The 18,011-nt window shown below is 47.4% G+C and overlaps 1 protein-coding gene across 1 annotated transcript in view; it reads left to right on the forward strand.

Annotated features, from left to right (window-relative positions):
* Positions 1-472: 472 nt before the first annotated feature.
* LOC146173625 (uncharacterized) overlaps positions 473-18,011 on the forward strand; it is an 88,453-nt gene continuing 70,914 nt past the window's right edge. The window contains exon 1 of the mRNA XM_084583445.1: positions 473-613. Coding sequence (XP_084439571.1) covers positions 541-613 — 73 coding nt within the window. The 5' untranslated portion in view covers positions 473-540. The remainder of the gene's footprint in view (positions 614-18,011) is intronic.

An 18,011-nucleotide genomic window follows, 5' to 3' on the forward strand; every position in this document is an offset into this window, starting at 1 on the left:
GATAAGAGGTGTGGTAGCTATATATGTCAAGAAAGCCATAAAAACGCGGGCAGATACTGCGCACCCTCCGGCGCATGCAGAGAGTAGTCTGACTAACAGTTCTAAATTCTCTCTATTGAGTCCATAAGACTACGGGGTGAAGATTCAGAACATACTAGACTCTTTCAGGCATGGCGCACAAAGCTCGAAAATAACAAAAGCGACGAAAGGCATGTAAAAGATGTTATGTCCCCAGACTCTTTCAGGCATGGCGCACAAAGCTCGAAAATAACAAAAGCGACGGAAGGCATGTAAAAGATGTTATGTCCCTATTCCGCTGATTCTGTTGAAACATTTTCTATTCATCTCTTTAAATGTGAGTTGCTTTTCGCAGCCTTGAATTTGTCGTTGAAACGGGTCTGTGACGCTTGAGTTCTACGGGGGAATTGTTGCTGACATTTAGATCACTGAAGATCCTTGACCTGGACGAACGTATAAACGGTTTCTTTGTTCGACATTTCGAGCATTGCCAGACAGTTCAGCCCTCTTGAAGCCTCGGCTATGCATCGAATCATTCTTGTGATTTTTTTCCTTGGCCTACCTCTTGGATCTGTAGCGGCTCCAGCTAAACCTAGTAAGTTTTTAGAACAATATTCTACCCGCAATGCATAAATGATAAGAAAAGCTATCACTGATGAAAGTATATCATCAATATCCATTGAATGTTTTACTTCTTAAGCGTCACCAAGCATATAAGGCACTTTAATGTAGAGACAGCCTGGCATCAGGGTCTATGGTTAAGGAAGCTAAACTAATGGGGAGGAAAGAAAACAGTTTTTAAAAGTTACTTCCCGCCCTAAGTCGCTTGACGTAGTGTTGAAGTTGACAAGATCAAAGATGGCCAAAAATATAACTCCTGTATCAATTAGTTCGGAGCACATAATTCTTTACAAGAAAAACTTAACTGCGTCATCGCGGTAACCTGTAACTTCTGATATTAATGCCTTAGAGACGGCATTTCGAGTTCTTTTATTTCTATACAGAGAGAAATTTATTTGCTTGTGATCGTAGTAATTGTACGACTCTTAGCCTGGCATATCGCTTCTCACAATGCACCGCAAACTTTTTATAAGGTTTATACAATGCAGCCTTCGCCCATAATCATTTGTGGCTATCTCCCAAGTATTGGTCTACTACGTTGCTGTTTAAACACATTTGGCGCAATATCTCTGGCTTGCACCATAGTTTTATCCATCTGTTTCCTCCTAAACATCCCAGAAAACATAAAATGTCAACAGCATAATTTTCATGTTGTCCACACTGCGCCGAAAAGTAAAGCAATTGCGTGGTCACTAGAGCTATGAAAACATTGCAGCTACTTGAATGTTCGGCCGAAATCAAGTTTATGGAGGAAAATATAGCGAAAATGTTATCAATATGAACCTGACTATAAACGTTCGCATGAAGCATCAGAAAACAGGCTGCTAAGATAAAACTGATATTTAGATGAATGCTAGGAGTGACGGGTGAGTGATGGGTATATGATTGGCTAGGGTGTGTATGTAAGCGGATATGGGTTCCATGCGCGTGCCGATGCCGGAAATTATTGGTCGACCTGGGTTGTTTTCTTTATGAACTTTTGGGAGCATTTCCAGCATCGGAACGCTCACGGAACCCATATTCACTTACCGACATTCCCTAACCAATCATGTACCCCTCACCCATACGTTCTACATACGTGATACCAGCCACATTATCGAAGATTTAACGAAAACAAAAGTTGCCCAAGGCGCCCCACCTTTACCCCAAGGTGAGGTACCCTGTACACAATTATTCCACACGATGATGACCTCCAGGTCCTACTCACAACTTACGAAATACACAGCGAGCAATCATGACTCAACAAGTCAGTAATGGAACTAAACTCAATTGAACCTAATAATAGCTATTATTTCCAAACGAGTGGCACGGCCATTGGAACTAATATGGCACCAAATTACACCATTGTATTTATGCATAATATCGAGTCAAATTTTCTTTCCTCAAATTCGTTCAAGCCGGCCTTTTACAGCAATTACTTGACGTCATATTCATGATATTGGACGGACACAGAAAACAACCTAACCTAGTTTATTGCAGCCTTCAACAACGCCCATCCAGCTATGTCTTTCACACGCACCTACTCCAAGCACGAAATAAATTTTCTGGAACTCACGATCCAAGTAGAAGGGGGTACACTAATACTAGTGTCTACAACAAAACCACTGACAGACAACACGAAGTTCATTTTAAGAGCTGCCATCCACGACACTGCAAAACATATATCCCTAACTCCCATGCTCTCCGATTTAAGCGCATTTGGTCATGCCCTGAGGATTTTGAGGAAAACGCCAACCGCCTGCGAAATGTCCTTAATAACCAACACTATCCGGCTCCTATCATTAACGACGCTATTATTAAGGCGGCCAAACTATGTCGCGAGAATATTGTCTAGAAATATGAAATCGCGCCTGCAATTCTTCAGCCCTAAAACCTGGTAATAAGCTTCAAAAATAACACCCCAAAAATCATCAGCAAAGGTTCTAAGAAAAATAATATTGAGCAGAGTGACCGACTCATCAAAATTTTCTCAAATCCTCCGTGGGTAACCTATAGACAGCCAAAAAATGCACAGAATTACGAAGTCCACACTACAGTGAATGAACCACCCGCAGGTTGCCTTCCTTGTGGCAAAAGTCGATGACAGTTATGCAAACACTGTTACGACCAAGCATCCGCATTTGCGCGCTCTATTGTTCGCCTGTGGGCATGGAAAAGTTTTGTGAATATGTGGTGATGGTCCATTGGCTCTAAGTGAGCCTGTTTCCAGGAATCCTGTTTTGTAAGCATGTTTTGCTTTGTGGACAACCTGCAAATGCCAAATTGGCCCTGTCAAGAGAACGTCTGGAAAAACACAAAGAAACGTCCCCCTGCGGGAAATAGCAGGAAGTGCTTTCTTTTGTTCACCCTTCCAGTCGAGAAGTGCTATCCTCCAGTGATGAATGCCTCCTATCCAAAGGAGACGACAGAGTGACATGTCCGCTGACGTGCAGGACAAGAGAAGAGCATGACTCATACGGCCATTAAGTGATTTCCCGGGAATGCAGGAAAGATTTGCAATTGTCGAAAAGGGACCATGTTGGGAGCCCTATGCGGCGCCACGTGCACTCGGGTTTCTGAGAAGTAAAACCCCCAGAACCAGCCTGTGGTTTCTTTGCTGAAGAATAGAAATGTACCTCCTCTCCTCGCCGTTCCCAAGCTTTTCCCGCCAACAAGTGATCACGCCCAACGAATGAATGCCGGACCAGTCAGTGCTTCAGACCATCAGTGCAGTGATGTGTTCGATTGGATGCCGATACCTGAGGGGCGTGCCCTGGATTTGGTTGGTCAGCATCTTCAGAGAGGGGCTGGACATAGGGGGTTTTTAAGGACGCTGCAGAGCACGAAATGTCGCTCTGGGCCCTGGGTAAACGGCTCATCCAGTCGCTTCTCGCTATGAACTCTTAACGCTTGTCATTTTGCTGATGTACCCTTCTTCTTCATGTAAATATTCTTGTAAATACGTTTTCTCAAAGTGCCAGTAAACCTGCTTGTACATATTTTACCAACTTCGAAGATTCAGTCCTTCTTCAACCCGGAGTCTCTGCACGCTACCAAGTGAAGGCCGGGTCGCCATAGCCCCAGCGTCACAACAACTGGTGACCAGCGGTGGGGTCTGAATCTACAAGCCACAACATCTGGTGATTGGAGGTGGATCTGAAGCTACAAGCCACAACACCTTGTGATCGGAGGTGGCATCTCAAGCAACAAGCAGGAGCAACAATCGGCCAACAAGAGGGCAGCTCGGAACATCGATCGCATGTGTGGGTGAGTGCTTGGCTTTTCTTCTGATGTGGACCAGGTTCTAGAACAGGGTTAGATTTTAGAACTGGTAAAGAGAGTGTGGAAACGCCTTTAGGTTTGGTAGTTTGCACTGTTGTTTTGGAAGTAGCCGACACTCGGAGCGATCATGGACCTACAAAAGCTGCAGAAACCGGAACTGTTGCAATTGTGTGAGGAATTGGGAATTGATACAAGTGGTTTGGCACGAAAACCTTTGATTATAAAGGCAATCACAGATTTGGGAGCCGATGATGAGGAGCTCAGTGAAGCATGGAACCTCATCGGTCAAAAAAAGGAACAGCTCAGACAGCAGAAAGAGCGGGAAAAAGAGGAAAAGGAGCGGGAAAAAGAGCAGAAAGAGCGGGAAAAAGAGGAAAAGAGGCGTGAGCGTGAACTTGAGAGGGAAAAAGAGGAAAGGGAGCGCGAACGTGAGTGGGAAAAAGAGGAAAAGAAGCGTGAAAGAGAAGCAAAAAAGCTGGACCAAGAAATTGAGCTCCGGAAATTAGAACTAGAGTTGAGCAAGAGGTCGGGCAATTGTCCCCAGCTAGCGGTACCTCTTCTCAACAAGGAGGCAGATTTCAAGATGTCAAAGTACATGCAGCCATATGTGATATCAGGGGATATCGGTCTGTATCTGGCTAACTTTGAGCGAACCTGCGAAAAACTGTCCTTCCAGCGAGACACTTGGTCTCAGAGATTATTGACGGTTCTGCCCTGCGAGGCAGCGGAGGTTGTCGCGCGGCTAAGCAAGGAGGACGCGGACAACTACGAGAAGGTCAAAGCTTGCCTTCTGAGAAAGTATAGGCTTAGCGCCGAGGCGTTCAGACAACGTTTTCGGAAAGCTACTAAGTCCAGGGACGAGAGTTACCCTGAATTCCTGTACAATTTAAGAGTTAATTTGGGCGAGTGGCTAAAGAGCACAGATTCCTACAGTGATAGGGACGCTGTAGTCGAGCAAATTCTTTTGGAGCAGTTTTATAACTGCCTCCCAGAAAAAGAAAGAAATTGGTTACAGGACCGAGGCGAAATTAAGTCGGCAACTGAAGCTGCCGAACTTATTGAGGAGTATGCTTCGCGCCGACAATTCAGCAACCCAGCAGTGGATAGGCCCCGCAATCCCAAGTTCAGTATGAAAAACCGTCAGGAAAGGCACTTTGCTAGAGTTGGAAACGAAGAAATGAAGGTTTCTTCAGGCAAATTCCCTAGAAAGGACGGCAGTGAGAAAAGTGGGGAAGTGACCAACGTGCAGAACACAAAGAATAAGCTTGAGGCTAGGAAGCCGCTCACATGCTTTAGGTGTAATGAGCAGGGTCACATTGCCGTCAACTGCCGGAAAGAAAAGATTGCTTTCTCGTATGTCAGGGACTGCGATGAAAATATGCAGCTTTTAGAACCCTACCTGCATGACCTAGTAGTCAACGGGAAGCCTTGCAAGGTACTGCGCGATTCGGCCGCAACGATGGATGTTGTCCATCCGGCGTATGTATCGCCTTCCGACTATACAGGACAGTGTGCATGGATCCGACAGGTAGTTGAGGAACAGAGTGTGTGCTTGCCGATCGCGAACGTGGTCATCGAGGGCCCTTTCGGCGAATTAACAACCGAGGCTGCCGTTTCAGGAAAGCTTCCTAAGTGCTATCCGTATTTGTTCTCCAACAAATCGGACATGCTGCTGCGAAAGAGGGGCATCCTTTTCGGAGACAGAGTTGTGCAAGCCTTAACACGTTCAAAGGCGCGAGAACTAGCTACACTGCTCATTCCAGAAAAATCCACAGCGGAGGAAACGGCAGTTAAAACAATGGTAAATGCGGAAGATAGCAGGTCAGAAAACTTTGAGAGCGAGGCATCTCAGATAAGTCAACTTGAAAGTGAGCTTGATGAGACGCGGAATGAGGACGTTCTTGAGAGTAACCTCTTGCCGCCAGTGTCTAGTAATCTCACGAGACTTTTAAGTGGAACCCGAGAGGACTTAGCTATAGAGCAAGCCAATGATCCCAATATACAGGAGATAAGGGAGCGCCACCGCGCCACTAAGACAGCAAACAATATTTCTTTCGAGATGAGAAAGGGAGTGCTGTATCGCTTATTCAAGGATAAGCGCGGAGTAGAGCGGGACCAATTAGTCGTTCCCCAAAAGTACCGCGGAGACTTACTGCGACTTTCCCATGGCAGCTCGTGGTCATGTCACCTTGGAATAAAGAAAACAAAGCAGAGGCTGTTGCAAGAATACTATTGGCCTGGATGTTTTAAGGACACGGAAAATTTTGTACGGTCATGCGACACGTGCCAGCGGGTTGGAAAGGCGCAAGATAAGTGGAAAGCTCCGATGGTGTTAGTACCAATCATTACCGAGCCGTTTCACCGGTTAGTAATAGATATAGTTGGGCCACTTCCTGTGACCGAGTCAGGGTACCGTTATATCCTCACTATGTTATGCCCAGCCACAAAGTTTCCAGAGGCTGTTCCGCTGCGCGAGGTGACGTCCGAGAGTGTAGTGGATTCGCTGCTGTCAGTGTTTGCACGAGTTGGATTCCCTTCCGAGGTCCAAAGTGATCAGGGTAGCGTTTTCACGAGTGTCCTCACCACCTCATTTCTCGAGCGATGCGGCATTAATGTAGTGCATAGCTCGATCCATCATCCGCAGAGCAACAGCGTAGAAAGATGGCACTCTGTTCTCAAACGAGTCCTGAGGGGACTGTGCTATGAAAACAAGCGCGAATGGGATACCTGCCTGCCTGCAGCGCTTTTCCCTTTGCGGTCAGTGCCGCACGAATCCACTGGATTTAGCCCAGCCGAGTTGGTGTACGGAAGGTCACTGCGCTCACCTTTGCGAATGGTGCGCGAAGCCTGGGAGGGGCGCGGAGAAGACCCAACAGTAGTAGAATTCATTCTGAACCTCTTGAATCGCTTACATAACACTAAGGAACTCGTTGAGGCCAGCATGAAGTCAGCCCAGGCTCGTTCCAAGGTGTACTATGATAAGTCAGCCCGTCAAAGGACGTTTTGTATCGGGGACCAGGTGATGTTGCTGAGAAGTTCAAGGCAGAATAAGCTCGAAGTACAGTGGGAAGGACCGGCTGAAGTCGTTGCAAAGCTTTCTAACACTAACTACGCAGTGAAAATTCCCGGTAGGCGTAAAGAAGTGCGCATTTATCATTGCAATCTTATGAAGCCTTATGTGCAGAGGGAAGCCGTGGTAAATCTAACGTTAAACCTTCCCGAGGAGATGGGGGACAACTTGATTTGCCTCAGCGGAAAAGGAAGCAACGCTCAGGAGCTTCTCAAAAAGACGGAGCAGAGAGGAGAACTAAAGAAATCCCAGCTGTCCGATCTGGGCGAGATAATAACAGAGTTTGAGGCCTGCTTCGTGGACAGGCCAGGCAGAACTGATTTGACTGAGCACGATATTGAGCTGACTTCAGACGTGCCAGTGCGATCAAGGTGCTACCGATTTTCTCCAAGGCAAAGAGAAATTCTGGATAGGGAAGTAACTCGCATGCTGGAATTGGGAGTAATAAAACCCTCGGAAAGCGATTATGCTTCGCCTATGATCTTAGTAGAAGCTCCAGGTAAAGACCCTAGGCCTGTGGTAGACTACCGAAAGCTAAATTCTCTCACCAGGGATCAAGTGTATCCTATTCCGAATATTGAGGAGAGAGTAGAACAGGTCAGTAGAGCGGCATATGTGACTACGCTGGACCTTACTCGAGGATACTGGCAAGTACCGCTCACTGAACGCGCCAGCAGATACGCGGCTTTCGTCACTCCGACGGGCAGCTACCAGCCAACAATGATGAGTTTCGGGCTCAAAAATGCTCCATTTTGTTTTTCCCGACTCATGGATAGGGTTTTAAAGGGGTGTGAAACATTCGCGGTGCCTTATTTAGACGACATTGCGGTTTTTTCCGACTCATGGGCGGACCATATGGTACATCTAAGAGCTGTACTGAGCCTTTTGCGTCAAGCTGGACTAACCGTAAAGGCCGAGAAATGTTGCCTGGCAAGGGCGACCGTGGACTACTTGGGTCACAATGTAGGTCAAGGTTTCAGGAAACCCAGCGAGATTAAGATTTCTGCGGTAGCAGACTACCCGCGGCCGAGCACGAAGACGGAAATTCGAGCATTCCTGGGTCTGACTGGGTACTACAATCACTACATCCCTAACTATTCAGCTTTGGCTAGCCCTCTGACCGACGCTCTCCGCAAGACAGAACCGACAAATGTAGTCTGGGACGAACAAAAGGAAGCCTCCTTCGTAAACCTGAAGGCTGTGCTGATTAGCCGTCCGGTATTGCGAGCTCCAGACTATGGCCGAGAATTCACGGTCCAGTGTGATGCCAGTGATCGAGGGTTAGGTGCTGTTCTCTGCCAGAGAGATGACGACGGTAATGAGCACCCCGTGCTCTACTTGAGCAGAAAACTGAGTTCTAGAGAGAGGGCTTATTGCGCGTCAGAGAAGGAATGCGCTTGCATTGTATGGGCCATTCAAAAATTGCAGTGCTATCTTGGAGGGGCCAAATTCACCGTAGAGACGGACCATTGTCCCCTGGCTTGGCTGCAAACTGCGACATCGAAGAACAGTCGCCTTCTTAGGTGGAGCTTGATTTTACAGCAGTACAATTTTGAAATAAGATACAAAAAGGGGAAGTTAAATGGGAATGCGGACGCGCTTAGCCGCTCTTTCTAAGCGGTCCGAGATGTTCCTCACCATGTATCCAAATTGATAATCAGGTTTTTTTTTTTTTTTTTTTTTTCGTGCGCTTGAATATAGATGACTATGTAAAGCAGCACGTTTGGTTTTCGAGGCATACGTGGGTCCTGAACGTCTTGAGAGTGGGCTTTTCTCGAACAACAATGGCAGTTTTCTTTTGACCTGGTCTCTTCAGACGGGAGCCGAGTGCTTGCTTCGACATGTGGTTGAGTTTCAGATAGCTCAAGCAATTTGGCCTACAACAATCAAGACAACGCGACAAGCAACAGCGAGCTTCAAGCGTTCACGTGCAGGCCATTAAGTCGTCTCTTCATGCAGCAGCTGCGGCTGCTGCCCTCCGAGTCTCTTCTGGCGGGGGAGGAGGCTGTTACGACCAAGCATCCGCATTTGCGCGCTCTATTGTTCGCCTGTGGGCATGGAAAAGTTTTGTGAATATGTGGTGATGGTCCATTGGCTCTAAGTGAGCCTGTTTCCAGGAATCCTGTTTTGTAAGCATGTTTTGCTTTGTGGACAACCTGCAAATGCCAAATTGGCCCTGTCAAGAGAACGTCTGGAAAAACACAAAGAAACGTCCCCCTGCGGGAAATAGCAGGAAGTGCTTTCTTTTGTTCACCCTTCCAGTCGAGAAGTGCTATCCTCCAGTGATGAATGCCTCCTATCCAAAGGAGACGACAGAGTGACATGTCCGCTGACGTGCAGGACAAGAGAAGAGCATGACTCATACGGCCATTAAGTGATTTCCCGGGAATGCAGGAAAGATTTGCAATTGTCGAAAAGGGACCATGTTGGGAGCCCTATGCGGCGCCACGTGCACTCGGGTTTCTGAGAAGTAAAACCCCCAGAACCAGCCTGTGGTTTCTTTGCTGAAGAATAGAAATGTACCTCCTCTCCTCGCCGTTCCCAAGCTTTTCCCGCCAACAAGTGATCACGCCCAACGAATGAATGCCGGACCAGTCAGTGCTTCAGACCATCAGTGCAGTGATGTGTTCGATTGGATGCCGATACCTGAGGGGCGTGCCCTGGATTTGGTTGGTCAGCATCTTCAGAGAGGGGCTGGACATAGGGGGTTTTTAAGGACGCTGCAGAGCACGAAATGTCGCTCTGGGCCCTGGGTAAACGGCTCATCCAGTCGCTTCTCGCTATGAACTCTTAACGCTTGTCATTTTGCTGATGTACCCTTCTTCTTCATGTAAATATTCTTGTAAATACGTTTTCTCAAAGTGCCAGTAAACCTGCTTGTACATATTTTACCAACTTCGAAGATTCAGTCCTTCTTCAACCCGGAGTCTCTGCACGCTACCAAGTGAAGGCCGGGTCGCCATAGCCCCAGCGTCACAACAACACATGCAGACAACAAAACAGGTTAACAGCACATATTCTGCTTACAAACATGACATTAAAAAAAACATTACTCTTGCGAAGTTGTACGCCTACTGAATGTGGCCACTGCCAGACGCAATACATAGGGTAAACCCAACCTGCCTTCAGAATCAGATTCAGTAACCACCGCGCACACACTAAGTCACTACCTAACCATCCTCTATCTAAACACAGTAAGGAAACAGGTCTTGAATTTGAAAAAACTAAGGGTTACTCTACAGCAGGCAACTTCAGAACTAATAGTGAGCGTGAGCAACGTGAGTCGTATTTTATACAAAAATTTAACATAGTGAATTCTGGCATAAAGCTCAATGGATTGTGGATAAATGAACATCCGGGAATATTTTCGGCTCTTCGGTGTCGCAAACCCATTGAAACATTCCAAGTACAGATTCACTGTCAAGATAACCTTAGGCCTGTGCACCTGTGTTGACTTGACTGCCTTCAAAAAGAGATAGAGCTGGCGCCAGCGTCTGAGGTCATACCCAAAGTGTTTTGGCCACTATTCTCCAAATCGTTCAGTCCCATTATTGCCCCCCCATCCCTTTCCCTCTTCTATTTTTTTGTTTCCTATTTTACTTCTTTTGCTACTCTGCCTGTCTCTATATTTACTAGCTGAAGATGAAACCTTCGAAATCTCTCCTTTTCTCATTTTTTTTTTATTTTTTCATCGCTACATATATAAGAATATATGTAAAAATTGAGAGGCATAAAAATAAGGAAATCGACGCACCTGAAATCGGTTTGAAGTGGCTTGAAATCGACGCATGGAACGAGGTGCACGTCGGAAAACAATGTGCTGCTTATTGCAATACTGTGCGATTTCAAACCACTTGGTACCAGTACAGCATTATCTGGCAGACAGGGAGCAGATTACTAGAATACTTTGCAGTATAGTTGGTGGAAGTGGATTATAGTAGCGACTATAATTCATTTATTGTCTACTGACCAACTCCAGCTTAGGTGTGTGCAGGCAGGGAGGAGGAGAGAGATGAGGAGGAAAAGCAGGGAGGTTAACCCGTAAAAGAAACCGGTTTGCTACCCTGCACTAGGGGAAAGGGGTGAGTGGATATAAAAGTTGTGATAGTGGGATGGGTGAAGTTAGTAAAGTCACATCACAGACATGTCACATCACATCACGTCAGAGTCATATCACGGTACATAACAGCAAGCTCATAGTTTTCGATTAGGCCTGTGCTTTTCATAAAGCGAGGCAGTGCCTGGGAGGCCTTCACCGCAGAAGATCGCCGTGGCCAGGGGCCCAAAATCTTAATTTCGGTCAATGGGCTTCATCTAGATGCTTCAGCGCGCGGCATAGACACTGTCTTTCCTCGCTGTATATGGGGCACTCACAAAGAATGTGGCCTATAGACTCGTCGCACCCACAGTTTGTACATGGGGCACTCACAAAGAATGTGGCCTATAGACTCGTCGCACCCACAGTTTGTACATGCAGGGCTGTTTGCCATGCCTATCATAAAAGAATATGAGTTTGTGAATGCTACACCAACCCACAGGCGGCACAGCAAAGTTTCTTCGCGTCGGGGTAGGCCAGGTGGAAGCCGGAGCTTCAGGTCAGGGTCCAGGGATTTAAGCGGCAGGTCGCAAACTGGCCAGAATTCCACAAGGAGAACGTGTGTTCCCGCGCAAGTGCCCGAAGCCTGCCCGCTGCGTCTGCGCTGGAAAAGGGAATCAACACACAATCGACGTCTTGATGGCCTGTTCGTGCGACCTCGTCTGCCCGAAGATTGCCCGCTATGCCACTCTGTACTGGAAACCATTGGAAGATGATGTCATGTCCTCCATTAATTGCACAGTGATGAATTTGTCGTATTTCCGCAACAAGTTGTTCATGGGCCCCACGACGAAGAGCTGCTTTTAAGGCTTGCAGGGCTGCTTTGGAATCTGTGAAAATAGACCACCGATGAGGGCTCTGCTCACTGATATGCCTAATGCGGCACGAAGAGCGGTTAGCTCTGCAGCTGTTGAAGACGTCTGGTGAATTGTCCTAACTTTTATTTCTGTATTAATTGAGGGTATGCCCATGGAGCCTGAAGAACTCACGGCATTCACTGAACCATCGGTGTAGACGTGCAAACGATTCGCATGGTACTCATGGAAGTAATCAAGAGTGATTTGTTCAAGTTCTGCCGGCAACAGCTCGATCTTCTTCCTAATGCCGGTTATTGAAAGAAGCACGTGTGGTTTATGCAGGCTCCATAGTGGAGAGGACGGTCTAGATGCGGGGTGTAAACTGTGACGGCAATATAGCGCGATGCGCATCAACGGTCTTTGTAAACGATGTACGCGGCCTGGTAATAGGAAGACTGGCCAAATGATGACAGGGAACCCGAGAGATGTGTCGGAAATGTGCCCTCAGGGAGTCAACTGTTAGGTAGGTAGATATGGAGTGCTCCTGTGCAATTAAAACAGTAGCAGCCGTAGAGACACATTTCGGCAATCCCAGGCAGGTTCTCAGAGCTTGAACTTGAACGCTCTGTAAAATTCCTAAGTTGGTTTTCTTGATATTTACAAGTGCAGGTAAGCTGTACCGAAGAAATCCCATAAATAATGCACGGTATAGTTGGAGCATCGACCGCACTGACGCTCCCCATGACTTTCCCCCAATAAAGGCAAGTACGTGAGTAATTGCTGTCAGCCTCTTTTTCATGAATGAAATATGGGGAATCCACGAAAGCCTTCGGCGGTCGATGATAACTCCCAGAAAGCGATGGCTGTTTTCGTAGGGTATTGTTTTTTCATCAATGCGTACGGTGTTAGGTGACATGTTCTTGCGTGTAAATGCAACTAGCGAACACATTTCAGTTGATATTTGTAGACCACGCAGGTGGAGGTAGGTCGCAACTATACTTGCCGCCTTTTGAAGCCTTGCTCTAACCTGTGGGCGCATAACTCCTGATGCCTAGATAGAGATGTTGTCTTCATATATTGAAAGTTGTGCCGATTGTGGTATTAGGTCGACAAGCCTGACAAGAGTAAGATTGAAAAGCGTTATGCTTAGTACTTCGCCCTGTGGGACTCCACGGGAAGTGAAATGAGATGTTGGGCCATCCTCAGTCTGCATAAAGTGAGATCTGATGGATAAATAACTGCGTATCCAGCAATAAACACGACCGCCAAGCTCAGCAGCTTCCAGAGCGTCCAAAATAGCCTGGTGAGTGACGTTGTCATATGCGCTCTTTATATCCAGGACCAACGCCGTGGGTAAGCGCTTCAAACTTTTTAGCGTTGTACAGATGATACCATATCCACCACGTTGTCAATCGAAGAGCGTCCACGTCGAAACCCTGAAATAATATCCGGATATATGTGGTAGCGCTCCAGGTACCATTCAATACGTGTAAGCAGCATTCTTTCAAGTACCTTACCAACGCAACTAGCCAGTACAATTGGACGGTATGATGTCAAGTCCAGAGGCGATTTGCCAGGTTTCAGGAGCGGAACTAAACGACAGCACTTCCACTCGTCTGGAACTGTACCCTTCATGATTTTTTGTAATATTTCAAAAGAGCGTGCCTGGAATCTTGTCCAAGATTTGCAAGCGCAGTGTATGTACACCGTCTGGACCCGGCGCTGATGACCGTCTGCAAGAAGCCAGCGCAGCATCAAGTTCCTCCAGGAAGAAGGGAAGGTCTATTCGTGAATCCCGTGAAGCTGGAACATCGTTGAAATGTAGCGTTGCCGTTGCAGAAATGTAGCGTTGCCTGCTACCCTAGCGCAGAAATTTTCTGCTACCTCGACCTCACTACGTCTTTGATAGAGTGCAAGAGATTTGAATGGGCAGAGCTGCTTAGGGGATGTTCGGAGACCACGAACAACATTCCAGATGCGTGATAAAGGCTTGCGGGGATCAAGCGTTTCACAGATAACCGCCAACGTTTTGCCTGGAGGGCTTGAATTCTGCGCTGAATTTTCGTTTGCAGGCGCCTCGCATCTCTGAGGTCAAGGCGCGACTTCGTGCGTCGGTATCTACGCTCTGCCCTCCGTCGCAATGCTCTTAGGCGCTGTAATTCCGTATCAAACTTTGTGTAGGTAGGCACTGGGGTGAAGAAAGACGTCGCATTTATCATGGCCTCCTTAATTTATTGAATACTTGCAGAGAGGCCTGCTGTGCAAGCATCTTCCATAAGTGCTTGAAATGCCGACCAATTTATGTGGCGCATTCGTGGGACAGACGTGGATGTGGAAAGGCCATTAATGATCACATATGTAGGAATGTGGTCACGTCCGTGTGTTTCTATATCTGCACACCATTGGACGTTGTTGGTAAGGCATCGAGACACGAAAGCTAAATCAAGACAGGTGCTGTAAATTGCCCCTCGAATAAAGGTCGGTGTACCGTTAATAAGACATTGCAGGTCATGATCAGAGGCGAAGGACACAAGCTTTCTTCCCTTGAGGTTCATTAGAACACTTCCCACATCATGTGGTGAGCGTTAAAGTCTCCTATGATGATCCAAGGGCCAGGTGTAATCGCCATCAAGTCGCTCAATCGTGTAGCGTCAAAACGAATGGATGGCGACATATACGCACCCACAAATGTAAACGTGAGATTGCGCTTCTTCACTGTCTGGCAAACGTACTGGTTGTCGTTGCTGGGAGTAACGGAATGGAGTACATATGTGAGTTCCCGCCGAATATAAATGATGACTTTGCTGTTTCCCTGGTGCGTTGGAGATGCAAATGCCTCGTAGCCTGGCAGTCGTAATACCATTGGTACATTCGGCTCACAAATAACAAGGATGGGGATGCGATTTACATGATCATATCGTCGAATATCTGCAATTCGGGACTGAAGCCCACGGGCAATCCATTGAAAAATAGAGGCTTCCTTGAGTGTTTTTCCAAATGTTAATGCTGTGGGAGCCATGGTGTCTGCTGCTGTAGAGCCGCTAGAACTGGTGTTAGCGCGTCCAGAACCTGTAGCGCAATCTATGCTGCTGGCTTCTGCAGACTAGATAGCAAAGCGCGGATTGCGTTCATCATGGGCGTGAGAATGGTAATTACCTGTAAGTCTTGGCCATGTCCCACATCATGACTTTTCTTTAGTTCGGCAGTAGGTGCAGGACATTCGGTTCGCGGTAAGTTTCCTGGCACAGCGGACGTGGAAGGTTTTGGTAGCGGTCTCTTGATTTAAAACTGCAGGCATAGGAGTAGGACAAGATGCAGGAGTACTCGAGGCCTTGCTATCAAAATTAACTGCTTTCTTCGATGATCTTCGGCTATGCAAACGACGCCGTCGCACCTTAGCAGCGGCCTCTTTTGTGTGTAGATTGATCACGCACCGTCTGCTTCAGCACTGCCCGTTCTGTCTTTAAGCGGGGGCAGTCCTTTGAGGAGGAGTCTTGAGGGCCATGGCAGTTGGCGCACTTCAGAACAATCGCGCGGCAAATGTCGCTGCTATGCGACTCGGAGCATTTAGGACACACGATGGAATTTTTGCAGACCGCACTTACGTGCCCGATCTTCATACACTTTCTGCATTGAACTGGCTTGGGCACGAAAGGCCGGACCGGGTGTCGGAAATGTCCAACCTTTACATGCGATGGTATGCAGTCCCCCTTGAAAGTGAGCTTGATGCATTTCGATCTCCCGAGGCGCTGCACTTGCTGTATGGAGATGCCATTTTATGTTGGTTTGATTAAGACTGGCAGATCGGTGTCAGCGATGGCCTCGGCAACATTGTAGATGACGTCGGCAATAGCGCCACTGTCCTGAAGAATATGGGAGCGCACACAGATGTCGTCGAGTTTGTTGATGGCGGTCAATCTCTCCAATGCGCTCCGCTCCATGACATCAATGACAATAATGTTTTTGTAAGGATTCCCTCTAACGTCTTTTATCTTTCCATGGACGAGGCTTTCAAGGAACACAGACGTGACTTGCCTGTTGAGTTGATTCAGATTGTCTTTTGGCGTCTCTGGCACAAACAAGACAGTGTGTGTCGGAGGGCCTCGCGTAGTGATGACCGTGGACGTGCTTGATGAGGACGAATCTTGTCGTCGATGTAGTCTTCGCTTTGCTTTCTTGCTAAGCACCGGCACGAACCCATCGTCGTCAGCTGAAGAGTCATCATTAGCAGGCGAGTACAGCACAGTGGCCTGGCTGCTTGCGTCACTCGAGTTGTAGAGGCGCTTCCTCTGGGCGACCGCTGCCGACGCACCGGGTTAGACAGGAGGCCCATGAGTGTCCACTGGCATCGCCGTGAGAAAAAGAAAAAGGGAGCGGCACCTCCCGGTTATGTCACAAATTCCAAAAAACAACGGAGACGGGAACGCATCGTTCTGGTAAAGAACAATTTTCTTTTTTCTCCCTCAATTGTGGCCAGAGTGCGGCAGGCGGTAACTGAAAGCACACACGGACAGGCATCGGTCAGGCGGTGGGTTGCGCGCTGTCGCGATGTTTCGTGACAAAGCCGATTTAGCAGGAGGTACCCACTCTGACTTCTTACATCAGATGGAAGGGTAATGATAACCGAGCCTTTCAGGATGCTTGCATTCGAAGTCAAACATGCTTCCCCTCTGCCACGAAGGTTCTTTTGTTCCAGTAAACAAGGCCTCATGTCTGTGCCCGGTGGGTTTCACATGATGCTGTACGATACACCTTTACGCTGAATAATACATGTGAAATATCTAGGCAGTAATTAAGGAACCAGCAATCAAGCGAGTTGACAATAAAGCGAATTGTGAGTTGCAAATGTTTAGGTCAACGTTGTCCACTTATCAGGCGTGTAGTGGCGCTCCATTACCTTTTGTGGTAGCTCTTCCTGTTGAAGAGGGTGCGAGAAGCATTATTATCTTCAGAACATTCGGAACACTGGGAGTGCCTTTCGAGCCACGCCACATAGCTCAGAAGCAGAACCCCTGGACTCTAAACTTTAAACACTGTACCCGCAAGGGTATACGCAAGGGGTTCCGCATAAGGAAGCTGTTGAGTCATACCTTAAATGTAGAGCAGAAGCATCCCCCAGATGTTTATTTTGTCATGATAATCTCTTTTTACGGCAAAATAAACATAAACATCCGGGGAATGGGGTTACCAGTTTCGATCTCTGGTGCCCATAGGTACCCACTTGTTTCCAATGGGTACAAGCTTTCCTCCTTCTTAGTGCTCGGCTCTTCTGGGTGATATGCATAGACAAAAGTGTCATGCACCAAAAATTGTTGTTAAAAAAAGTACCACATAATAGGCTTTCACCGCTCGAGGAGGGCTTACTGTTGTCTGATGGTGGAACGAATCACTGTCTCATCGGCGCAACTATTTTGGACCTCTGGTCCCCTTCCCAAGCATTTCACCCCAAAGAGCAGGGTATAGAGTGCACCTATTTAAAACCGGTAGGTACCCGGCGGTACCAGAAATGGAACCTGGTACCTCTCGAAGGCGAGGCGGATGCTCTACCACAAGGCTAACGTTTTGGTTAACACTATAGAATTTCTCTATATATTCTACCTATGTCCTTATTGACAAGGAAGCCTACTCATAGTTCTCGCCTCTTCGATAAACTACGATAACGCAGTACATGTCAGTCCTTCAGTACAGTATATGCCTCATTCGGTCTCCTAACCTCCCTATGCCCAATGATATCCCATTTTATACCCTCCAGCCTCACTAGCTTAAGTCAGTTTCAAATGGCGGCTTGTCCAGCTGAGCCAGAAATTCTTAATACCCCCAGCTGCGTCAGAGGTCTGACCTCTGCCGTGTTCAGCTGTTCCGCAGCCTCTGGTGACTGAGGGACGGGGGTTTATTGGAATGATTATGGGAAATTGTGGCCTGCTACACCAGGGTGGCTGATTCCTATTGGGGTGAAGGAGTGCGTTGCCGGAGGTGTTCATCGGCATCAGGTAGCACAAAAAATCTGTTTACGCAATTCTATCGACAAGCGGACTGTTTATAATCCCATGGAGAATTGCGCGGCACCGGGATGCGAACCACGGTGGTATTTCATGTTACACGGATATTCTACTTGATGTTGATGTGCCGGATGTTGTCGCACTATCCT

Source organism: Amblyomma maculatum, chromosome 11 (assembly GCF_055883805.1).
Source record: "Amblyomma maculatum isolate TAMU_Amacu chromosome 11, ASM5588380v1, whole genome shotgun sequence".
Taxonomy (NCBI): domain Eukaryota; kingdom Metazoa; phylum Arthropoda; class Arachnida; order Ixodida; family Ixodidae; genus Amblyomma; species Amblyomma maculatum.